The sequence below is a fragment of the Meles meles genome, chromosome 12 (assembly GCF_922984935.1).
Source record: "Meles meles chromosome 12, mMelMel3.1 paternal haplotype, whole genome shotgun sequence".
Classification (NCBI taxonomy): domain Eukaryota; kingdom Metazoa; phylum Chordata; class Mammalia; order Carnivora; family Mustelidae; genus Meles; species Meles meles.
In genome coordinates, this window is record NC_060077.1 from 40,279,726 (window position 1) to 40,305,136 (window position 25,411).

The window sequence follows — 25,411 nt, forward strand, 5'->3', positions numbered from 1 at the left end:
TTGGTATTGTGACTATTTTTTTTTAAATTTCAGCTCTTTTAGGAGAAATGTAGTAGAAACTCTTCACAATCTTCATTTGCATTTTCCTAATGGCTAGTGATGTTGAACATCTTTTCATAGGCTTATTTGTCATCCATACATACTCTTTAGTGAAATGTCTATTCATGCCTATTGCCCATTTTCTGATTGGATTGTTTGTGCTTTTTTAAACTGTTGAGAATGAAGTGTTCTTTATGTATCATAGACGTGAGTCTTATCAGGACATATGTTTTACAGATATTTTCTTTCGGCACATAGCTTATCTTTTTATTCTCTTATTGAGTCAGTTTTCTACAGAGAAAGAAAATTAAATTTGACAAGGTCAAGTTTATTGGTTTTTTTTTTTTTTGTATGGATTGTGCTTATGCAGGAACTCTTCACCATGTCCAAATCTGTCCCAAAGAGTTTTCCCCTAAACGTTTTAAAATTTTGGATTTTACTTTAAAATTGAACATATTTTAGGTTATATCTTGTTTAAGGTGTGAAATTCTGATCCAGGTTTATTTGTTTATTCTCAATATAAACACATAAATATTTAGTTTATTCAAGTATTATTATTCCTGTTGTGTATAGACTTTACTCCAGAAATTCCCCTTCTAAGACTTTCTCAAGAGAAATGATTTTTGTCTTGTCGCCACATTTTGGTCAGAAGTGCTTTGGCTCCCCATACCTCCTTATGCTTACCTAAATACTTTGGAGTGTTCTATTTTGCTTTATGGAGATATAATTTACATAATATATAATTCATCCCTTTTTTTTTTAAAGATTTCATTTATTTCATAGAGAGAGAGAGATCAAAAGTAGGCAGAGAGTCAGGCAGAGAGAGAGGGGGAGGGAAGCAGGCTACCTGCTGAGCAGAGAGGCCGATGAAGGGCTTGATCCCAGGGTCCTGGGATCATGACCTAAGCAGAAGGCAGAGGCTTTAACCCACTGAGCCACCCAGGCGCCCCAATTCATCCCTTTTTGGTATACTATTTATTCGGTGTTTTTTATAGTATATTTACAGAGTTGTACAACCATAACCACAGTCTCATTTTAGAACATTTTTATTACCCTAAAAAGAAACCTTGTGCCCTTTTATAATCACTCCTCAATCCCACCCCAACACCAGACAACTAACTCTACTTTCTGGTTCTGTAGATTTATTTTCTCTAGACTTTTCATACAAATTGAGTGATAGATTCAAATATGTGATTTCTTGCACCTGGTTTCTTTCACTGAGTATAATGTTTTCAAGATTGTCCACATTGTAGCATGTCAGCTCTTCATTCCTTTTTTTTTTTTTTTCAAAGATTCGTTTAGGTGTTTGAGGAAGAGGAAGGGGGAGGGGCAGAGGCAGAGAGAAAGAGAATCTCAAGTAGGTTCCCCTCTGTGCATGGTGGGCTTTATCTCAAGACCCTGATCATGACCTAAGCTGAAACCAAGAGTCGGATGCTTAACCAGCTGAGCCACTCAGGCACCCCTCTTCATTCCTTTTTACTGTTCAATAGTATTTCCTTGTATGGATGCACATTTTGGTTATCCATTCACAAGCTGATGGACATTGAGTTGTTTCCACTTTTTAGCCATTATGAGTAATGCTGCTATAAATGTTCATGTACAAGTTTTATGTGGAAATAGATTTTCCTGTCTCTTGGGTAAAGCTCTAGAATAATGTTCATATGGTAAAAAGAAAACCCCAGTTAGATTTTTATTGAAATTAAAATGAGCTAAAAAAATAATTGGCATCTTTGCAAAATAAATCTTCGCAAATCTTTGTTATTATATCCAGAAAAATGGTGTTACTACATTTATTTAAATGTTAAAACCTCCTTCCAATTCTTCTGCTTATGTAGGCTTCATGATTAATGGGAGGCTGTCTAATATTTCTAATTAATTTCTGTATACCTCCCTTTTGTCCACAAATCCATTCACTGTCTTGTACATGGGCGATGCATGACAGGTACTCGCCAGTCACTTTCTTTGGTGTGCGGGATGCAGCAGGGAACAAAACCAAGTAGCTGCTCTCATTGAGCTTACTTTCTAGACAAATGAAGGGACAATTTTCCTGGAATCTTAAAATAGCTGATAGAATGGTTACCATAATTAGTGAGCCAGACTGGGAAGCGGGATGAAGCGGGGGAGGGAGGAAGTTAGTGTTCCAGGCAGAAGTCAGGCCACCTTTCCAATCCAGAAGGCCTTTGAGATGTAAAGGACCCACAGTTTTTAGATCCGCCTGAGACAGAGGTTTCCTCTTGAACTGTCAGGCCTACAGTGCTGGGAAAAGGCCCCTGATGAAGAACAGATCAGTGCAGTCTCACTGGCAGGGGAGGATGGGAGAGCCACACTCGAAGAAATAAAACAACCTGTGACAAAACCAATGGGACTTCCATTTACAATCTCACTAGCTTGTAGGATCCTGGAATCCCTGTCAATTCCTCCGGTGTATTATTTATATTCGGCTGGCTATTGGGCCATGTGATTGACAGCAAACCTCTAAAAAATGCTGGTGCGTTTGTTTGGAGGGAGAAGTGTGATAGTCAGGAAGAAACATCCCCTTCTGAGCGTGAATTTGGGGACCGCAATATCCCAAGGAGAAGAGAAGAGGGATGACGGTGGCTACTTATAGAAGAAGGCAGATGGCATCCCTGAGCCCTGCCGAGCGGATGGCCAGGAAAGCCCAGAGAGGATGTACAGATGAGGAAAGGCTTCCGGCAGAGGAAGAAGAAGAGCTTCCCTCCAGAGGCACAGGGCTTACGGTCCTTTTGCCTGGAAATCCTAGGAGAATGAGGATGGAACAAGGACCCACCCGGAAAACCACCAAGAAAATTTTGCAAATAGCTAGTCCATGAACATTAACCCTGTACAGAGATGCTATGATAAGAAGTTATTAAATAATCTACAGAATCCACACTTCTGATACAACACCTGAGAAGGAAAGGCAGAGGAGTATTTGGATGCAACGTGAGTTCATCACCTGATTTACACAGAGAAATACTTCATGAAACGTTTCTTCAAAAACAGACAAAGTGGGTTGAACTCTTGCTCCGTCTTAAAACAATATAGGTCTCTAGGTACTTATCCCTCTGAGGATCGGGAGGTTCTGAATACAAATAACCAGAGGCAAAATTCCCCTGATGATCCAGAACCTTCTGTGAGTTCACTAATGATCGGGAGAAGGGAGTAAACAGTACCCTAACTAGTCGTGAGACAAATGAAGGAAGTATTTTAGACACCCATAAGGACACAGACCCACAGCGAAAGATTTGTTTGGATAAAGAAAATATGCTAGGGCGAAAAATGTGAGGTTCAACTGGGGAAAAGTGCCAATACCTCTGGGGTGTTGTCCAGAGAAATCAGGTAGTTAATGAGCTAGAGAAACCTGAAAAGCAGCTTTGCTGAAAGGGGCCAGAACAGAGAGAATATAAGAAAGCAGGTATGTGTTTACTGTGTGATCCTGAAGGTCAATATGTTAAGTGGCAAAAGCAAACAAAAACCAAAACCAACCAAACACACACCCCCGCCAAAACCCCAAAATGACCAAAGACAAAGATCCTTGGTTATCTAACCATCAAGATAGCTAACACCAGCTCTTCAAAGTATATTCTTGAAGAATACTGGTGTTCCGTAGCTAGGTCAAGTTGTCCCCTGTTTCAAGTAAATGCTGTGCTTTTTCCCAATTTTTAGGATGTGATCACATCCTAAAGGTTTCCTTCCATATTCCTTAAAATATTTGCAGCTTACTCTATTTCTATGTGGGAATCTATGTTAGATGATTTGTGATTCAATACCAAATCATGCATTTATTTTAAGTTCAGTATCTCAAAATGTTCCCAAGAAGAACGCTGAGGTTTTCAAGTATCCCACCTCCTTAAGAAGTTTGAGAATCACTAATCCAGGTGAGGGCCAAATCCAGAGCTGTATAAAGCCAGACTCAACAGCTTCTCTATGTTTTGGGACCTTGGAAATTCTACTGTGTTTTGTACAAACCAATCTTTCTGGTCACACAGAGAAGTAGAAAGTACAGTGTCTGACTGACATTATATAAAGGACCTGTCTCCAGCTTCCACAGCTTTAAGCAAGAATATAAGGGAATGGAAGACAGGAAGGAATCTTTAAAAGCCATCTAGTACTTTCTTCATATCTCATTCAATACCAACTATTCAACATTACGCATCATTTAAATAGTGCATTAATATGTATCGTGTCCAAGAGGTTATGCAATATGCCCTTGAGATTTTTATGGCTGCAAAAGCAAAGAGGGAATCAAATTATCTAGTTGATTTTCTACATCCTTTGTATAAATAGGACATTTTCAGTCTCCACCTCACCTTGGGAGGCAAAGTATCACCCAAGAAAAGGGTATGAAAATGACCTTTTTTTTTTTTAAAGATTTTATTTATTTATTTGGCAGACAGAGATCACAAGTAGGCAGAGAGGCAGGCAGAGAGAGAGAGAAGGAAGCAGGCTCCCCACTGAGCAGAAAGCCCAATGTGGGGCTCGATCCCAGGACCTGGGATCATGACCTGAGCCGAAGGCAGAGGATTTAACCACTGAGCCACCCAGGCGCCCCTGAAAATGACCATTTTGAGGTGGTTTAGAAACCATCTTGCTCCGAGATAGGAGACTACAGTGACTTTTGATGTCTCTGCAGGCCAGTGGAGACGGGCCCAGATAATCAAAGAGCTGGTTCCACTGATGTAGGCTTAGAGCCTTTAACTTCCTCCCAGCTGAGAAGCTGGACTCCTGACCCTGCCCTGACCACTGCCCCCACCAGGTGCGCTCAGCTCTAGCAGACACTCCTGCAGAAATCCCTTCACTGCTTACAAGGGGAAATGGCAGTCTCTGAGTTCAAAGACTTCTAAAGTAAGCCATTAAATCTATGTTCTAATGTGCAAGCTCTTACAGTGATGGCTGCAAATTACCGTCTCTTCTAATTCCCCTCCCTTGGGTCGCAGATTCTCAGTCTTGATCATAATATATTTATCTCTGTAAATGGGGGAGACGTCGTTTCCTGGGGCAGGGGGGAGAAAATGGAGCTGAAGCACTGATTGGTATCAAAATCTTCTATCATTTCATTAATATTAATGTCATCAAAAGCAGAAGTTCTAAGTGATTGGGAGGAATTTGAAGGACGTGTGACACAGCTTCTTTGCTTTTGTGAGATGAATACACTAAGCTCTCAAGATTTGCTGTAAATACTCAGAACGCCACAGACCTTTCTGTAGCCAAACCCTAATCTTTGGAGGAAGTGGCTTTGGAGAATAATAAAAACCAGGTATCTTCTGAAATATTATCTCTGCTTTTTCTACATATCATTTTCCAAAATACCATACCAATATTTTACCTCTATAGAAAGCTATGTAATCACTTTACTCCGCCTGTCAAGAAGTGATGTTGGCATCTTTCTTGACAGAAAAATATTTGTGATTTTTTTCTGAGGCAAAGATCCTTCAATCTTCTTCAGTCTAAAGAAGCCCACTTAGATTGTTATCAGTTAGATGTCATAGAAATTTAGAACTAAATTTAGAGTAAAAACTGTGGTATGACTTTCATTCTTCAGGAAGAAAATTTCTATCAATATTACTTTGAGCCCATTTTAATCATTTAACATCTTTTGTGGTTCTCACAGGATCAGAAGTTTCATTGGGTACAATTACACCATCAGTGCTGATTTATTGGTTTTATGTATTAGATATATATAATGCTTTGTGATGGTAATTTGGGGGATTCAATTTTCTATTTTTGTTATGACTCTTTATACCTTCAAAGGATAAATGCATTGTAGGTGTTACTATGAGGTCATGTGGAAGGTGTGTGCAATAAAAGAGTAACTGGGTGGCACCCACTTCAACTGTGAAATTTGGGGCACCTGGGTGGCTCAGTAGTTAAGTGTCTGCCTTCGGCTGAGGTCATGATTCCAGGATCCTGGGATCGAGCCCCATGTCGGGCTCTCTGCTCAGCAGGGAGCCTGCTTTTCTCTCTCCCACTCCTGCTTTTGTTTCTGCTCTCACTCTCTCTCTCGGTCAAATAAATAAATAAAATCTTTTTTTAAAAAATTGTAATTTAATTTAGCACATGGCCCTTTGGCTCCTGATGGTCTTGAGTCCCAAACATAAAGATTCCCTGTTCAGTAACTCAGCAGTGTGGATGCTAAAACATTGGGGTGCTCAGGAAGGCCCACCGCCTGAATTCCTAATAGTGGAGCAAATTGGGGGCGCCTGGGTGGCTTAGTGGGTTAAAGCCTCTGCCTTCGGCTCGGGTCATGATCCCAGGGTCCTGGGATCGAGCCCCACATCGGGCTCTCTGCTCCGCGGGGAGCCTTCTTCCTCCTCTCTCTCTGCCTGCCTCTCTGCCTAGTTGTGATTTCTCTCTGTCGAATAAATAAAATATTTCAAAAAAAAATAGTGGAGCAAATTGTGGGACTCATGTGACGGTCAAGGTGGCACAGTTGGGAGACTGAGGAAACCCAAACTAATTTCAAAACATAATTATCCTAGGGGTGCGGAAGCTCCGAAGATAAGGCGGTGACAGAGCAGAGGCCAGAGAGCCACTGCCACCTGCCGGGGACTCAAGTGGAACCACAAAGCTATTTGAGGAACATCTCCCTGTCTTTTGGATCTGACCCAAACTTCACAGGTAGCCTTTACCCTCCGCTGCATCTCCAGTACCCAACACGTGATGAGAACTCCATCACTATTCACCATCGCGACCACACCCACTCCCATCTGCCGGCCTCGCTGCCTGTACCCCAAGAAACACCTATGGTGGCGGCTCCGAGATTTCTCTACAGCACATGCTTAGGGATGGTATGGTGTGATGAGGAACGCTGACATAGCAAGGACTCAGTTGTTGCTACTATATGTTCATTTAGGGGTGGCAGAGGGAATGGGGGACCAGGGCGCCTCTTTCCCACAACTACTCCTCCAACCTGCCACTGATGATCTCATTTCTTCCTCACAATGACCGTAAAAGAGAGGGGTCCTAAATCACTCTTTATAGACAAACAACTACATCCAGACGCTTGTCACTTGCTCAGTATCACATGGCTAGAAGGGGCCAAGTTACTGGAGTATAAGTGGTCTTAATCCAAAGGGTAATCCAAGAACAGAGTCATTTGATCTTTCAGAAAGCTGGATGCAGGACTCAGATCCAGCAGACTGGTTTTTTTTCCATAGATGCATAAACCTGCAAAGTGACCAGGTTTTAACTTGCCTCTTCTATTTGAGCCAAAGACCAGGCTAGCTGCCCGACGTAAGAAGTGCGTATTTGGCCACAGATGTTATACACCTCTGGGCTCATTACTGAAACTAACAGTTAAAAGCAGACTTCTCCGGGTGTCATGCATGTAGGCTCACATGCATGCAAAGATGGAGACGGGGTAGAATCTGGTCCCTCGTCCCTAAAGTGGGAGTCTGGACTAGCGCAGGGTTTCACAGACTTTGCTGTGCACACAGGTCATCTGGTTAAAAGGCAGAGATTCTGATTCAGCAGGTTGGGATGGAGGCCCAGATTTTACATTTCTAGCAAGCTTCCAGGTGATGCTGCTGCTGCTGGTCCACAGACCACACCTTGAGGAGCAAGAGCCCGGGGTACCTGAAGGTCCCTTCCTGTTGAAAGCGTCTCGGTAGGTCCGCCAATGGCATTCTCAGCCCCTACTCCCGGGGAGGTCGTGTCCATTACTGCTCACCTGCCCAGCTCCATGCCTTCACTCCACGTAGTCAGTTAATCCAAATCTCTCCCAGGTGCAGGGTAGGATCCACATCCGTTAAGTGTTTCTTAACTCAGGTTTGTTTGTTTTTTTTCCCCTCCCCAGTTATCATTTTCTTCTGAAGTCCACTAGCATTAGATATTTACTCTCTCTTGCCTGGCATTTCTCACTGATGATTTCTGGATGAAATCTAACTGGATTATAGGCTAGTCAGGCCACATCCTTACTTTCAAATGGTCAGCATTTTTTCAGCTCCTCAGTGTACATGTCCCTCTGTCGTGGCCCTTCCCTGAAAACCCAGTCTAAATAACCCTCTTCCAGCTCCTTCTGACCCGTCACAGAGCCTGCTTTGAATTTCTTTGTAACACTCATCAAGTTCTGAAATTCTCTCCCTTGTATGCTTATTTGCTCATTTTCTGCCCACCCCCCTCTAAGAGAGAGGAACTTTGTTCACACTGTTCCCCACTCTACCCCCTGCACCTAGAATGCTAGCTAAACATAGTAGGTGCTCAAGAAATACCTGTTAAGTGAATAAATGCAGGAATCCAAGAGCTGGGCACACAAGAGGTGTTTCAGAAAATGCTTTGTGGATGAGTCAGAGACGTGTCACCCGAGCACCGATCTTGAACTCTAATGTTTCTTTATTTTTGAAAACCACTTCTTTGTCTCTTCTTTCCTGCTGGGTACTCGCAGCAGCTCACAGCACAATTAATTCTGAAAGAAGATCAGACATGTGAGCTCCTATTAGTTCACAGTAGGACAAGTCCATCTCTCCATAGTGCTTGTAGATGATAAGAATTAACAGGAGCGACCTGAGTGTGGACATTGAGGATACCTTTGGGGAACGGAGGGCAAATTTAGCCATTGGCTGTCTTGGGCTATTCCACCGATGGAGCCCTCTCTGCCAACCCCTTTCCTAACTCAGCTTTGATCTGCTCTCAGGCCTGCCAATGCACCCCGGTTTTTCATCTGAGACCTCAATTATTTTATAAGACATACCATCTAGCTAGCTTTGATAGGGTACGTGGAAAATGGCAGAAAATGCAGGCTGTAGGGGAAAATGGAATGTACAAAAATGAACCCACTTATTAGAGAAAACAACCCTAGTTGGTCTCTAATCGAGAACATGATGATTTGTTTTTGTTTTGTTTTTGATGGAGCCTGGTGATCTGTGGTGTTAAGAATGATGGAGGCTGAATGCAGAATGCAGTCTGCTCTTGCCACGCGTCCTCTCTCCAGGACGGAGGGAGAGGCCCACATCTGACCGGCTCTAAGGAGTGCGCGGTAGACTCTGCCTCATTTCCTTTCCTCTGTAGTGAAAGCTTCTGGGCTTGAACTCTTTGACACCATTCAGAAACACAAGAAACGGGCTTGATCATGACTTTGACGCTAGCATGAGTTTACCCTGCTTCCAAGCTGAAGTTCTTCAAAGTGCTGCTGAGTTCTGTGTCTCAGATGTTCACCTGTAGACCTCCAGGAGCGGAGCTGGAGGTGAGCATCCATCCTCCTGCAGGGCGGGCTTCCACGGGCAAGGGCTAGAAACAGGAACATGGAACTTGGAACTGTGAGAAAACCCAAAGCCAAGAGCTGCCTGGCTATAGAAAAGCTGCCCTTGCACTTCCAACTGCTCTTGCTCCATCCAGGCTCTGCTCAGTGTCTTTCTGCCTCTCCTGTTCCAAAGGAAACCCAGTAAGGCTGTAATGTACTGTTGCAGCTCACATTTTCTTTCAGACTCTCTCACTCCTTACATGTGCCATGAAAACATCTGTGAGGCTACCAAAGGATGTTGTGTTGGAGTAGCAGGTAAAGGATGGGAGGCCCAGCTAAATCTGAATTTCCCATCAACAACAAATCGTTTTTAGGTTTATGCTCCATGCAATATTTTTATTTGTGAAATCTATTGCCTAGTTTATTGCCTTTTTTTTTTTTAATCATGCTTTTTCCTGTCACGTTGATTATCCTGGCAGGGTACGAAGCCACGAGAAAAGAAGAGGAATTTTATGTCCTGTGTTCAACCTTGGGATAAACAGGTTCCTTATTCTGTTGTCGAGATGCCAGAAAATGTCTTGAGAGTCCTTTCTGTGAGAGCCTCAACCCTTCAGGCTGAAGAACGTTCTCTCGGTTGTGTTTTCACAGACTTCGAATTTGACTGCAAAGTGACATGAGTTTGATAGCTGGGTTCTCCGGCAGAGTGAAATGAAAGGGCCCTGGCCAGCCCCACAGTCAGGAGAGCAGCAATGGAGAGAGTGTTCTCATCCTCCTGGGCAGTGGGCTTTGGTGAGAGGCACTGGGCCTCCGCCTCACCGACAGGCAGCACAGTTCAATCACGGCAGCTGATTCGGTGACCCCATTCCAGACAGATTCAGTGCGGGTACGGTCCCAAGTGGATCCTGATGAATAGGAACAGAATGGGAGAGTGAGGAAAACAAGCTGGGAGAGGACCTTAGGACTAACAAGATTGAATGCTAAATTTAATGAGTGTTTACCGTGCGCTAGGATAAACAATCCTCATAAGAATGCTGTGAGGTAGGGATTAGTGTTGCTGTCTCAGTTACAGATGAGGAAACGGAGGCAGGCAAGATTAAGTCATTCACTTACTTAAACGAAGTAGCTAGTTAGTGAAGGATACAAACTTGTCCCAGAACCCACTAAACTAAACTTCCTCTGTTTGCGGCCCAAGCAGTCTGTGAGAGTGGGGCTTGTGGTGAGGATGTCATTGCTGAGCTATTGAGATATGTATATGTGCTGCCGAAGCGAGTACTGAGCTATTGAGATAAGACAACCCTTTCCCCCCGAAGGCTCCTGGAGACCCGAGGAACCTGGGTGGACACCTGGCCGCTGGCCACGGGGTTCCCCCTTGGCAGCACTGGGCGCCCAGTGGGGGAGCCAGGCCATGTTGATGAAATGATCAGGGGAAGCAAATGGATTGTGAATAAATTATGAAACTGAAAAAAAATTACATAAGGATTGTTTTTAAGAAAGAGCAAAGTGTCAGGTCACAGTTTAATCCAACTAAATGAAGCTCATCTTTTACTCTTCTTTTTTCCCCCCAAGGCCTTCATTGCTCTCTTGCTACATGTTCCAAATGTTGTCCTGAGCTCCGAGTTCTCAAGATACTAATGAACGATCACGATTAGGTAGTCTTAGCCCTTAGCAGGGACTCAGTATCCCACAATCCCAGAAATCATCCCAACTGAAATGGCCAGTGAAATCAGAAGGAAAATAAGTTGGGGGGTGGGTGGAGGGTTTCAAATAAAATAACTCTACGTTACTTAGAAAGCCCTAGGAATATATGTTGAAACTGTATTATTACAGAGAGGATAAAGGACTCTGCTTTATTTGTTTTATAGAAGAAACAGAGGGGATCTGATTTCCTCTGATACCCTGAGCTAAAAACAGAGAAAATTATTGAAGGTGCTAACGCTCAGGTTAAATAGTTCAGAGTTTCAGAGAGCTCAGTTTAGAAGAAAGCCTCTAAGTAATAAACCATAAATCTTACTGTAGTCATCAACTAAAAAAAAAAACTAGCTATGTCCAAGTCCTGTTTGTCTAGAAAAGGATTCTTTTCTTCTCCAGATCCCTCAAACTAGTTTTAAACGTGCAAACGATAACTATAATTTATGCAGAAATTAGAAACTGTTAATGACTTACTCTCTCTAAAATCCTAAAGAAGTTCTGCAATATTATTATCTTTAAACAGATCTGCAAACAGAGGCCCACGAAGGAGGGAAGGTGCCACCCATGGTCCCTGGCAGCCAGCTGTGTAATGAAATGAGATCTCAGATCTGCTCTCTGTACAAAACACCAGATTATTACTGAGATTCGAGAAATCTGGAAGCTTGGAGCCAAAAATCCTTTACGGATAACAGCTAGACCTAGTTATTTCTCCTTTGCAGTGATTTCTTTAAAAGGAAACAATCCAATGTGGAATTTAAAACTTTCCCTTTATATGGTTTGTTTTCTAGCAATTATAATCTGAGCAGGAATAGAAAGGTGGAAAAAGATGGGTTCTGAACACCCTGATCATCATTCAGATTCGTTATTTGCTTGAAAAGGGTGACAGAGGTCACCTTTCCAACAGGCAGGTGCAGGGTTTCCTTTTAGGAGATATTTCTCCTTCCTCCTTTCCCATCTCCATCTCCACTTCATACAACAGGGCCCACAGTTACATCACTGCGCCTGTAAATAAATGTTTGTGTCCTTCTTGTTCTTTTTGAAAAGTGCACGCTTGTGTTTTAAAGACAAGTGAAGGATGTGTGTATTAAGGAGGAACAATCTTGTAACTGGAACTGTGGCCAGCAAAGCCCTCCTGTGTGGGTTCAGTGGATCCTTAGACAGCAAAACTCAGCACAGACAACACCCACGCCACACCACCATCACAAGATTTCCGTCGGCACCCCAAAGTTCAGACAACACTTGTTTCCTCCGCTCTTCTCTCGCTTTCTTCCTGAATCCCGGCTGCCTCACTTCAATAGATAATTAAAATCTTTCTTACTTTCTCAATACTCCGTGGGGGAAATTCCACTTTGAAATTCTCTTTGCCCTGTCATGTTTACTCGACAGTTGGGAGGACAGGGATGAGCTAGGAAACAAGATCTTTCTCTCTCTACCTCTCGCCTTTTTAAAATGACGTAGGGAGTCTGGACATCCTCCCTACCCCCACCTCCCCCTCTTTGATCTTAACCCTGATTCCTGGAGAATCATACTTTTCCTTTTAACGCTCGCTGAGGACTGCACGGGGTGGGAGAAAGAGGGGCCGCCCAAGGAAGCGCTCCGAAGCCCATTCTAATCTCCGCGGAGCCCCAGCTGCCCCGCGTGCCAGGGAGACGCCGCGGTCCCGCGGAGGCCGGTCACAAAGCCCGGCTGGGCTGGGGCGCGAGGGCATCAGACGCTGGCGGCCCCGCGGCCCGCGGTGCGCCCAGCGCGGCGGGGGCGGCTCTGCTCCGCGGGCCCGAGTTCGCTGGGGGACAACTTACTGTGCTCGCTGTGCGTCCACACCGCAAACTCCCAAGAGGGAGGGGGAGCAGCAGCCCAGGCTGCGTCGTGTCCGAGAGTGGAGGCAACAAAAGAGGAGAGGGAAGAGGGAGGACAGGAGGGCGGGAGACGCGGGCGCTGATCCCTCTCGCGCCCCAGAGCTCCCCTCGGACGCTGACGGGCAGACCCTCCGGGAGTGCCGGCCCTTGCTTTGGGCGCCCTCCGGCCCGCTGCTCAGACAGGTAGTTGGAGGGAAAAGAACAAAGCTCCCGGCCAAGGCGGGCGGCGGTCCCGGGGCGCCCCGGGGGCGGGGTAGGCCGAGGCCGAGGTGCCGTGCGCCCCGCCGGCTTCCCCGCCTCCCGCCCCCCGCCACACTCCGCCCCCCTGGTCCTCGGGGAAGCGGTTCCCCCGAAGGCACCGGCGGCGGGCTGCGGAGGAAGTGAAGGGGGGGAGCGCGGGGAGGCCGGCGCGGAGCGGGGGGAGCAGCGCCGGGGAGGAGGCGGGGGGCGGGGCGGGGGGCGGGTGCGCCCCCGAGCAGCGGAGTCGGGCCGGGTACCGACTGCCATCCTGCCGCAATTTCCCTGTGTCATGGCTCCGGTCTCTTAGCAACAGCCGCGAGTCCGGCCGCCCCGAGCCGCGCCAGCCGCCGCCGCCGCCGCCGCCACCGCGGGCTCAACTCCACCCGGCGGAGCCCGGCGCGCCGCAGCCGCACAAAAGAGGCGCTGGGGCCGGCCCGGGAGCGCCGCGGCAGGGCTCGCGGGGAGGCGCGGGAGGAGCGGCGGCGGGGAGGACGGCTCCGAGGCTGGATGCGGGCAGCGGAGGACCTGACACTTCTTGGAAACTCTTGGAAATGGCTCCCGCCACAGCCGCGGAGGGGGCTGCGAACCTGGGGCGGGCGCTCGCCCCCGCTGGGCTGCTGAGCCGCGCTCTCCTGGTGGGCCCCGAGGCGCTGTCCCTGCGCCCCGCCGTCGGCTCGGGCTGAAAAAGTTTCTCCATGGTTCCTTTGTGTCGCCCGAGCGCCCGTTCGCCGGCCCGGAGCTGCCCCAGCCTTCCCGGGTAAGTGAGCGATGTTGTTCGCTTATAGTGCTGCCATTTTGAGCACTTCTGTGAGCGCTCGGCCCCCGAGCCGCCCCTCCCCACCCCTGCGGCCCCGAGCCCCGGTCCCCCGGGCTGCTGCTGCTCCGGCAGAGTCGTTTTCCTGGGCGGGCTGCATGGGATGCGCTGCCCAGGAAAAGCGAGCCCAGGATTGCCCTCACTTCGCTCCTGCCTGTGTTCTTTCCAGAGGCGGACTCCCAGCCGCTGCACTCATGTGACTTCAACATAAATAAGCAGACCAAATAGCAGGGCAAGGGGTTCGCTGTCCTGCCCATTAGGGAGTGGGGGGTCGAGGACCTGCACTGAGTCCCTGGCAGGGCAGGGCGCTCCCAGCCAGTGGGCTGGGAGCCTCAGACGCCGAGTGGGGCTTAATCCATCATGAGCCGAGAACTTGAATGTCTCTCTTGGAAGCGGTTGTATTTTTAGACATCCCTCCTTTGCTTCCCCATCCTCCATTCCTTAACCACGGAAAGACCGCACCAGGCAGTAAATTGCGAGGGCAGCCAACCTCGACTGCTAAGTTTGTTTCCCTTCAGTATGTATAAAAAAAAGCCTCAAAGGTGGGTCTTCCTTGCCATCTGACTTTTGTCAGTATTTCAGGTCGGATGACAATACGTTATGAAGGAGTTCAGCCTTCGAGGGAGCTGAAGGAATAATAAACTAGGGAGTTAATTACTAGCTATTAAACTAATTTTAAGATCTGTAAACGATTGTTGAAATCCATTCCAGTTTTCCATACGTGCTGTCTACCGAGCGCCAAGGCTGTCTTACTGAGGAGACATACATGTGGGTGCCTTCTTTCCCAAAGATGCTCAGCACCCTGGTGCACCTTATCAGTGCCCAAGAAAATGTTAGCCCTTCTCTCTTCTGGGAGAGCTACCCTGCCAACTGAGTCTAGGTTTCTTTCTAAAATGTCTGGCTCCTGAATCCTTAAAATGACTGCAGATCTCCAAATTATTGCATTAAAGATACTACAGTCTAGGGATCACTTAAAACAGCAGTCTCTGTGTTACAACTACACAATAAATGTGCTTATTTTGGGGGATGACAGATGAACAGTAGCTACTTTTTTTTTTTTTTTTTTTTTTTTTTTTTTTTTTTTTTTTTTTTTTTTTACAATCTGTTTGTACTTACTGGTGCAGCCTCTTCTTGAAACAAAATTTTAAAGGCTTATAGATGTATTCTCTCTGTATTCCTCTCTAACCTACCTCATATTTCTCTTTACTGAAAACCAACTAAGTTCCAAGGAGACATTGATTCACAAACATTGTAAAGAGCTGATTACCGTCTGCTTCGCCACCAGTAGAGAAAAGATGCTGCCTATATTGATATAATGAAGGGGATCAAGGGCCAGAGCTCTTTACCCAGGAACCAATTAAAAGCAAAATTCTTCCTAAGTAATCCCACATTTTCAAAAGGTAATTTATTCTAAAATATGAATTATTTCATAAAGGATAAAATCCAAAAGGCTTGTGAGTGATATCTGAGCCTTTCAAATTCATACAATGCCCTTAATTTTAGCATCTCTATTATAAGAGGGAATACAACCAATGGAACAGAAAATGTTTTACTCTGGGGATCCAGCAGGACTGAAATTTTTAGAAGCTCACAGATATTCACAAAGACACATCTGTGCATTTACCTACAGGGCTTTATTATAAATGACTAAACTTCCTATAGGATAGAGCATTGATTGTTGCCACCCTCCCTTCCTAAAAATGACCTCATGAGAAAAAGATGAAGAAAACAAGCTTTCACTTGGGGGAGATGTCATTCTACAAATCATCATTATTATGTAGACTGCTATACCTAGTTAATTGCCTTCTCATTTGAATATTAGGATTCTGAAGAGTGCTGTTGGCACATTAATAAGGGGTCAGAAAACTATTATGGTAGAGTGGCTTTCCCCCCACCCCCCGCTTTTTTTTTCTTTTAAGATTGTAATTTTCCCACAGAAGGGGAGGGGGGGAAGATCTTTCTCTTAGAGATTCTTGGGGACTTCTCAAAGTCCCTGATGAGATTTAGCACATGATACCTTTAAGGGAGTTCCTCTGAGGGAGGAGAGGAGGCCAGAAGGAAGAGCTCAGTTACATAACCAGTTACCTAAAACTAAATATTCCACCCCAAGAAGCTGTCCAGATGTTGCAAAAAAGAGATGAGGGAAAATGCTGCTTGCCTTTAGCTGTAGGAACAGGAATAGGTGGGAGACAACTTTGCGAAGGGATTTATTGCCAGAAGACTGATGTAGTTCTGGTGTTCTCCCCGAAATGAACTCTCTATTAATTATCTGCAGTAAATAAGCCGTCTGCCTGCCAGTATGTGACCTTTAATTTTCATCCAGTGATGAAAATTGCTTTTGTCATTATAAAACAGTAACTTTTGTGACTGTTTTAGTGACTTTGGGCTAAACATTGACAAATTCCTCTGCTTAGAGACTTGAACCTCCTGTACAGCTCCCTTGGGCAATCTTCTGATTCCCATAGGAATAGGACAAAGGGAAAAAGACTTTTGCCAGGAAAGTCCTCAACCACCACTTTGAGTCCCCACATTTGGTTTCTACTAATGGTCAGCACTCCTTCGGCTGCCCGCTGGGAGGGTTTGAAATCAGCAATGCTGTAATATCACCTACAGAATGTGTGTGGGAAGGTGGTGGGGGAGGGGGGAGAAGGAGTTCTCTCAAATTGTTTTATGACCTCCTATCATAGACTGCAACACCGTTTCTGGGCCCTGATCCATCCACCCCCTCCCCTTGTCCCTGTGTCTGTGTCTGGCACCTCACTTAGTGGGTAGCCCTGGGGTGGCACACATGTGGTGGGACCTGGGAGCGGGACGTTTGCAGAGCGTGGGATGTTGCTGCAGCCAAGCCTATACCCTCTGACTGTCTTCCTCTGCTTTGCAGCAGGAGGAGGTGGCGGAGCAGCTAGTGGACAGCTGGCGCCCCCACTACACAAACCTCTGCCACAGAGACTAGCCCCGCAGGGCTCTGGCTCACCATGATAGCCACCGGTGGCCTCCTGAGGATTTCCGCCAGAAAGCAGGATCCCCTCCGCCCCCCAACCCAGGTCCCCAAGCGCAAGCGGAAAGCCAAGAAAAGGCGCAAGAACGATGTGGTGGTGGTGAAAGGCAAGCTAAAGCTGTGCTCCATCTCGGGGCTCATTGCCCTCTGCGGGATCCTGGTGCTGCTGGTGGGCATAGCCATGGCGGTGGTGGGCTACTGGCCCAAGGCCAACGGGACCAACAGGGAAGGGGGTAAGCAGCTGCCGCCCGCAGGCAGCGGCCACCGCGCCCCGACCACGGCCAACAGCAGCGGCAGTGGCAGCAAAAACCGGTCCAGGGGCCACCTGGGGACTCCGGGGGGTGTCAACTCGAGTTTGGTGGGCGCGCCCCGAAGCACACCTCCCGCGCGGTCCGCCGGCCCTTCGTCCTCTTCCACGTCTGTGGGTTTCTTCTTCCGCATCTTCTCCGGGTACCTGCACTCTGACAAACTCAAGGTCTTCGGGCCCCTCATCATGGGCATCGGCATCTTCCTCTTCATCTGCGCCAACGCGGTGCTCCACGAGAACCGAGACAAGAAGACCAAGATCATCAACCTGCGGGACCTCTACTCAACCGTCATCGACGTGCACAGTCTCCGCGCCAAAGACCTGGCGGCCGCCGCGGCTGCTGCCGCCGCCGCCGCCTCCTCGTCCTCCGCCCCCGCTTCGGCGCCCCCAGGGGCCCCGCCGCTCAACGGCTTCCTCAGCTACGTGCAGCCGCGGGGCCTGGAGCTGAAGCCCGGGAGCTGCGGCGGCAGCGCGGGGGACGCCTTCGGGGCGGCGGCGATGCTGGCCAGGGGCTCGTGGCCCCACCCCGCCGCGCTGGGCGGGGGCGGCGGCGGGGCCAAGGGCGCCGCGTCCCCGCCAGACCTGGCCTCGTCCCCGCGCTGCCCGCGGGAGCCCCCGAGCCTGGCGGAGGCCGTGTACAGCATCTACCGCGAGCGCTCGGGCGTGGCCAACCGTCGCCGGGCCGCCGCCGCTGCCGCCGCCGCTGTGGCCGCCGCCACCGCCACCGCGGCCGCCAGCAGCAGCAGCAGCCCGGCGCCCTGCAGCCCACCCGAGAGTTGGGGGCGCCAGAGCACCGCCAGCTCCCTCGTGGGCTCCTCGCTGAGCGCCTTCGCGCTACTACCCTTGCAAGGGGACCGCGACGGGGACGGGGACGGGGACGCGGACGGGGACGCGGAGGGCGCGAGCTGCAGCTGGCAGAGGCCTCCTGGGGAGCGTGGCTCCCGGGAGATCCCGCGGGGCGAGCTCGACCTGAGCTTGACCAACCTCCGTGGTGCCCCGGGCGGCTCGCGCTGGGCGGTCAGAGAGCTGGAGGAGCCCGAGGGCGCGGCGGCGGCGCGTACCTCCAGGGGGCAGGGTGGCCGCCTGCCCAGGACCGGCAGGTACGCGGCCCTGCGGCGCCGCAGCACCAGCGGGCTCCCGGACTACCGGGCGCCGCCGTCCCCCGAGCCCCCGCCCTCCCCGGGCAGCGCGGACCTGGACTCGAGCCTTCTGGCCAAAGCTGCCTCCCCCTCCCCGTCCCTGCGGCTGGAGGACTCGCCCCCTGCAAGACCGGACTCGCCGAGCTCCCAGTCGGATGACCCATCCTGCTGCAATAAGGGCTACACCCCCCTGCGGGAGGCTGGCACCTCTTTGGAGTCGGTTGTGGAAGCAGTAGCCAGTAAAAGTCCAGACTGTGAGGCCCCCACGGCCCCGGGGGCGCAGCAGAGGCCCCCCGAGGATCCCAGCCAAGGGCCACCCGCGGCCCAGTCACCTCAGCCGGTGCAGAGGCAGTTTACAAACAAGGAGAAACTCTTCATGATTTCCCGGTCTCACGCCATAGGGGTAGAGGATGGAGAACTGGAAAGTACTGGCATTTAGGAAAAGAAGGGACGAGGGGAGGGGGCGAGTGGTGGGCAAAGGAATCAGAGAATTGGGGAAATGCCCACTTGAATCCGTGAATTTAACGTTTCCCTGTTTCCTTGTGGACTTACCGGAGGAAATCATCCAATACCCAAAGAGCTGCAGAATGTTATCCCTGAAATGCGTTCACAAGATTCCTGTAGATAACTCCAAGCAATTTTTTTTAAAAAAGCAAACTAGTCTTTTATGTCCGATGGTGATTGTATGTTCCATGAAAACCAAATGTATTAAAAGGTCAGCAATCTAGTTCATTAGATAAAATTCTCTTAATTTTCTTAGGATCAAAATAATATATTTTTTTGACAGTAACTGTGCACTTTACTCCAACTTTTTTCTCCCCCTCCTTTCCCTAACCCTGTCCTGTGCCTCTGGTTTTGTCCATAGCTGCTTGTGAATGACAAGCTTTCCTTCTCTTGTGCTTTTGTGGAGCATGGAAGGGTTTGTCAAAGTTCTTTGAGAACTGACCTTACTAAATGAAGTCAAAGCCAGAGCAAGAGTCTGTCAGGAAAGAGCACTTTTCCTTGCCTCGCCCTATTCTGCTCCAACAGCTCAAAGGCCTCTTTATTTTTTAAAAGGGTATTTACATTTTGCTACTAGGGTATCTAATGGAGGAGGGGATGGGCATCATCTAGATGGATTGTTACATTCCTAAATTCACTATATGGAGTACACAATATTGAGTATTATCACACCTGTGTTGCAAATAGCATTATTAAAAACCTTTTTTTTTTAAATAAAAGAAGTTTCCAAACAGTTAAACATAATATCGCTTCATTTTGCCTTGGAACTAATGCTTCTAATACACATTAAACATTTAACAGTTCAGCTGGTAAATCTAAAATATTATGCTATGACACTGTACTATGATTGTAGCTATCCTCCCCCCATGTGCTCAGTGCTATCATGACTCCATCCACTTACAGTATATTTTTAACTTTTAAACATAGGGTAGTATTGAACATTTGGGAGTTTCTCTTTCAAATAGAATGAAACATTAAATAAATAGTAATTTTCTATAATACTTCTAAGTTTACCTCAAAGTATTAATTTACAGAGCACCAGGCTTAATGGCCCCTTTTCATCCTCTTGGATTCGACTTATTTGGTTTTGATTTTAAGTTCATGATCTTGAATCCATGGCCTCCATAGGCTAAAAAGGTAATGTTTTAATAATTTGGTAGCTTGGTTGCACTTGGTTTTACTGAAAGTCAATTAGTTACTCTTCCAGAACAGTAAACAACGTAACTTTTTGATGCCCTCTTCCTTTGAATGTGAGGGCTAAGCACCTCGAGCCTGCTATTACTTTCTTTTGACCATTTGGGCGTGAGGCTGTCATTGTAGGACGCTCAAATACTGATTTTAAAGGAAAACCAGCCAAAGATGTGGTCATGTCAGCCCCCATGGATGAAGCAGTGGGTCCAGTGGCAAGAGTGCAGATTCAGGAGTGAAGCTAGACCCCCCAGCTCTCAGTATTTGCTAGCTGTGTAACTTAGAACAGTCTCAAATGCTGTCTATAAAATGGGGACAACTAGACAGACCTCATAGAGATATGAGCGGGTGGGCAAGGGATTCTATGTACAAAGGGGAGCAGAGTACCTGGCTCAGTGAACTCAGTCAACGGTTATTGTAATTATTATTATTATTATTATTATTATTATAAGTTGTCTACATGCATGCTGCAGAATAACCCTTCCTTGAGCTTGAGAAAGCCTGGCTAAAACCTGGAATATCCACTTACTATCTACATGACCTTAGGCAAATCACATAATCCCTCCGGGCCTCTGGTGGATAATATAATCTCCCTGATTGCCTTCAGCTCTAGAAGCTTTACTTCATTTCGGGGTATTTGTTTTGTCCTGGATATAATCATATTTGTACATACAACTGCAAAGTGAGTATATTTTGTAATCTACCATTTAGTGTGACATGCTGTAATCAGTTTAAAAGGACCTAATTTATTTCCACATTGGATCGGCATTAAGTTATTAACTCACTTGAAAGCTGTGGATTAATTTATTTCGCTCTTCTCTAGAGCAAAAGTGAGTTTCTGCTAGTAAGAGGGACAAGCAAGTGTAATGGTACCTCCAGGTAGTGTTAAATTTCATTGGTCTCTATTGTTTTATCATACTTCCCCCAAATTTCTGATTTCCCTGGTTTCTCTTCTCCATTATCTTGCATAGCGGGCCAGGATTTATACAGGGTTTTGAGGATTAGCTAGACCTGTTGGCAGATGCAGAACCGAAATTGGCATTTCTGGAGACCATCAGAATCTTTTCTACCTTCTTAGCTGCCTGCTAGATCCTTTCCCAAAAACTGTTCTTAGAGACTTGCAGAGAAGTGTTAGGCTGCACAGCTAGTTTAAAAGCTGGAATCTGTACCTAAGTCTTCCGGCTGGCATAAACAAGTTTTTTCTCCATGCGACTTGACAGGGTTTGTGGTATCCAAATCAATAGGATTATTTGAAGGGATTTTAGAGATCACGGAATCCCTTCTCTCTATTTATAAACAAGATTGCTAAGAATCAGAAAGACGGGACAATTTGTTCAAAGACAAATAGCAGTGGCAGGACGAGAAAGCTAAAGTAATTTCAACGGTTGGCATATGCATCCGCCCTCCCCGCTACTGCCCCATACTCCTACCCTGTACTAACTAGCTGGGGGACAATGGGCAAGCAACTTAGCCTTTCTGTGTCTCAATTTCCTTTTCCATACAATGGGAATACTAATGCTCCCTACCACTCAGGACCTGACCAAAGATTCAATGAATTTCTATCTGTGGAGAGCATTTATGGCAGGCTTGGCGTGTGGAGACTGTCATAAAAAGCTTTACTTAAAATAGAAGTAAGCTGTTAAAACCATTTCGTATGACCTTCCTTTTTATGAATGGAATAATTTCAGGTTTAAAATTCTAAAGTATAAGGCAACACAGCAGAGGGGTTCCAAGCATGACTTGGAGAGGCAAAAAACATTTTACCTGGGTTTCCACATCTGTTAGAAGGAGATAATCGAGAGCCTCTGACTCATGGAATTAATTATTTAAATGAGAGCTAAATAAACTAATAGACTCAAAGAACTTAGAACCACTCCTGGCACAAATAAACCTTCAGTCAGTGTTAACTGCTATTATTAAGGCGAAACACAGAAAATTAATTAGGAGGCTAAATTTACTACTCAGTTGCTAGGGACAACCATAAACTTACTGTACTGAGAAGTCTTTAGAATTTGAGTTTTAGGAAGAAAAAAAATAGACTTTAAGAAATGAGGATCTGGGGCACCTGGGTGGCTCAGTGGGTTAAGCCTCTGCCTTCGGCTTAGGTCATGATCCCAGGGTCCTGGGATCGAGCCCCACATCCGGCTCTCCACTCAGCAGGGAGCCTGCTTCCCCCTCTCTCTCTGCCTGCCTCTCTGCCTACTTGTGATCTCTCTCTCTGTAAAATAGATAAATAAAATCTTAAAAAAAAAAAAAGAAAGAAAAGAAAAAAAAAAAAAGAAATGAGGATCTAGGTCCCTGCAATGTCCTCAGTAGCAAGGAGAGGTACTGAGAGCTAGATATGGCCCCTCAGGGTCCCATTGTCATGACATTACGTAATTACGAATGTGGCCACAAACTGCTTCCATGGCTGTATTTGGTCATGGCTGTTCCTTTTCCATGACACAGGCCGCTTGCTTCAGGAAGGCCAGACTAGGTTGAGGTCCAGGCCCCTTTCTGCCAGAGGAGTGGCCTGAGAGGAAGGCTCTGGGAAAATAGTGGGGGGCAAGTGCCTGTTGATCCATTTACATTTCTAGACAAAAGTTTTTGTTGTTATTTTGTTTTGTTTTGTTTTCCCATACTAGATTTCTCTTTAGTCATTTGATTCTTTTTAAAGATGGAGTTTTGAAAATTTCCTCTCTGAATTAGAGATCTTAAAAAAAAAACCCTCCAACAACATAAAATTAGAACAAACTAAATCTATGAATTCGTATTCTGTCAGAATAGCATTTTTGTCAAGAGACAAAATACCATTTTGCCAAGAGACAAAAATACATTTTATAGTTAAATAAAGAATAGGATGGATATTTGTGGAGCTTGTTTTCTATAGACCCAGACTATTTATTTTTTATTTTTTGGCTAAAAATCATTGGGTGAATATTTAGACTAAGTTTTTGAATGACTAACTCTGAAAAGCATTTGGAAACTTTTTTGTTGTTGTTGTTCCTCGGGAAGTCATCTTTGAGGTTTTTTTTTCTTCAAACAAGAATGAGTGTCTTTAAATGGAGGTGAAAATTATATGTGTTTCATAAAGTCACTACAAATTGGGGGGAGGGGTGGTCCATGTGCATTAACAACTTTAGTCAAACACTTCCTGCCACTCTCCAAAACCAGATGAGCTCCTTATTATGTGTGACATCTATTTCTTTATGAGGCCAGGCAAGCACTGGGCTAGTGGTAGGCCTATATATGGGCCTGAGACACAGTAAGAGTTATAAATGCCTGCCAGCCTGGGAATTTCACCTTCACCCTTGAGCTGGGGGTTGCTACCATCTGAAAATCAATTAATTAATTACTTTATTTATTCAACTTTCAACTGACTCCCAACCCTCACCCTGTCCATAATGCTAGCCTATGATATGGCCCTATATGATAAACAGGATGTTTGGCGGATTCGTTGTAAAGAGTACGGAGTTTTCCCTACTCATGATGTTGCCAGTCAAAAGACTAAAAAAAAAAAAAAAAAAAAAGACTTATGCAGATTCACCTGGAATATCATGAAGCACATGCTTGTCTCAATGAACCTGTGGGACTTGACTTTGCTTCAGACTCCACACTGCCCCCGAGCTCCACTAAGGGCAAGAAGGTTGGCTATCAGTCACAAGAGAGAAAAATGGGAAGCAGACGCAGAGATGGAAGAAAAAGAGAATCCTGCAAAAAAAAAAAAAGAAGAAGAAAAAAAAGATAAAGTTAGATTAAAGTCACAAGGAAAGCTTTTCGTTTCACAAAGGAGCCCGTGGTCATTTGGTTTGTGATCATTTGTTTATTAGACAAGTTTCTTAAAGTGAAACATGACAGTAACTTTTATTCCTTAGAAAATATTCTTTCAGCACATGCATGGTTGGACATTAATTTATATATTTTTTAATATTTAAGAAATTCAACGTAACACTGTCTTGACACAAATACACTTGATTCTAAGAATTGCTAAACATCTAATTACATTCAATAATGGAAAGGAAACTCATGGGCAACTTTACAAAGAATTGCTTTTTGCATTGGGAAATTTGAATATCTTTAAATTGTCTATACTTTCAAAGAAAGAAAATATGCCAGTTTTCAGTTATAACTGGTATATTAGGTCCACTGAAGCAAGGCAGGTCAAAAAAACACTCTGTCTTAGTGTAGGTCTTTGGCCATTTGTTTTACATGCTAATTATAACTCCATTTTTCATAGACATAACTTAAAATCATTTCACCTGTAGGAATAAACAGCTTTGTCTGAAGCGGCTGCCCTTTCAGTGAAATACATCCTTCCTTTTGGGTTAAATTGTTTTATCTCTTTTTCAAGATACATTTTTAACTGCCCATCATGAGTCAGGTAGGCATTATGCTAGGCGGAAAGGATGGAACTTTAAGACACCATCCCAGACCGCAGGATCCTGCAGATTTTGACCCAGGAACATAACCAATAATTTCAATATAATGTAAGTATCACGAGTATCATGATGTGGACCCTGCTGCTGAATCTTGAGAAATGGAAAAAATGTCAGCCAGTGCAAGAAGGTGGGAAAGGTGTGTCAAACAGTGTAACCGGCATGAGCAACGACTTGGGTGCAGAACAGAGCCCAGGGAGCTAGATTTTCATAAGACGACTTACATGTTACTTTTCCCTAGAACCCCCACAATTTCAGAGGGACATGTTTGTTTTGAAAAAAACAAAACAACAAAAACTCTCTCTCTTTTTATAGGTAGCAGAAACAATATTAAGAGGAAAGTGATTTGGGCATTAAAATACTCAAAATGTGTATCCTTTACCATTAGATATTTAATATTTAGATATTATTCTCCATTTGTAGCAGACTTCAGTGAGCGAGAATTCTTGACCCAGAAGTGTCAGTACATGGATGAACAAACCACATTCTCATTGGACCTAAACTGTCTTCATGAGTAAGAATGGTTTTTGCCAATTTTTACACTGCTTTAAAATAACAATTTAATTTCAATGTTCAAGTGCTGGAAACCATTTCTCTAGATGTGGTATAAAAGGCTAAAGCTGGGTGGGGAAGCTGCCACTTTGCCGTAGCTTGTATGTTTCCAGCCTGCTGGATAATGTTGAATTGACCCATGTGCTGTGACAACTGGAAACAGCATCAGCCTGATATTTTGGCAGACGATAGGGCACTTTACAGAATCCAGACATGATAACTGAATCTATTTCCACATCAACTGGCACCCTCACTTATATCAGATCAAAAATAATTTATCTTTGTTAATAAAGCATCCCATTTGGATTTTTTTCTCACATCCATGTTCCTAGCAAAAGTAAAGATTTACTTCAGACCTAGATGTTCTGTTACAAATGTGTATGAGAGATAAACAAGTATTCTGTATGGACTGGGACCAAAAAGACCATGCTTTCTAATTTCTAAACAGGCAATGATTTGGATATAGTTACTGGAAACCAGATTCAGCCAGAATAA

At 45.8% G+C, this 25,411-nt stretch overlaps 1 protein-coding gene across 1 annotated transcript; it reads left to right on the forward strand.

Moving 5' to 3' along the window:
* Positions 1–13,623: 13,623 nt before the first annotated feature.
* Positions 13,624–19,475, forward strand: TMEM200C (transmembrane protein 200C). The gene is made up of 2 exons (XM_046025807.1): positions 13,624–13,759; positions 16,698–19,475. Exon 2 carries the CDS (start codon positions 16,792–16,794, stop codon positions 18,697–18,699), a length of 1,908 nt encoding a protein of 635 aa, XP_045881763.1. The 5' UTR covers positions 13,624–13,759; positions 16,698–16,791; the 3' UTR covers positions 18,700–19,475.
* Positions 19,476–25,411: the final 5,936 nt, after the last annotated feature.

Coding starts and splice junctions, on each gene's coding strand:
- TMEM200C (XM_046025807.1), top strand. CDS start 16,792: ATGATAGCCACCGGTGGCCTCCTGAGGATTTCCGCCAGAAAGCAGGAT.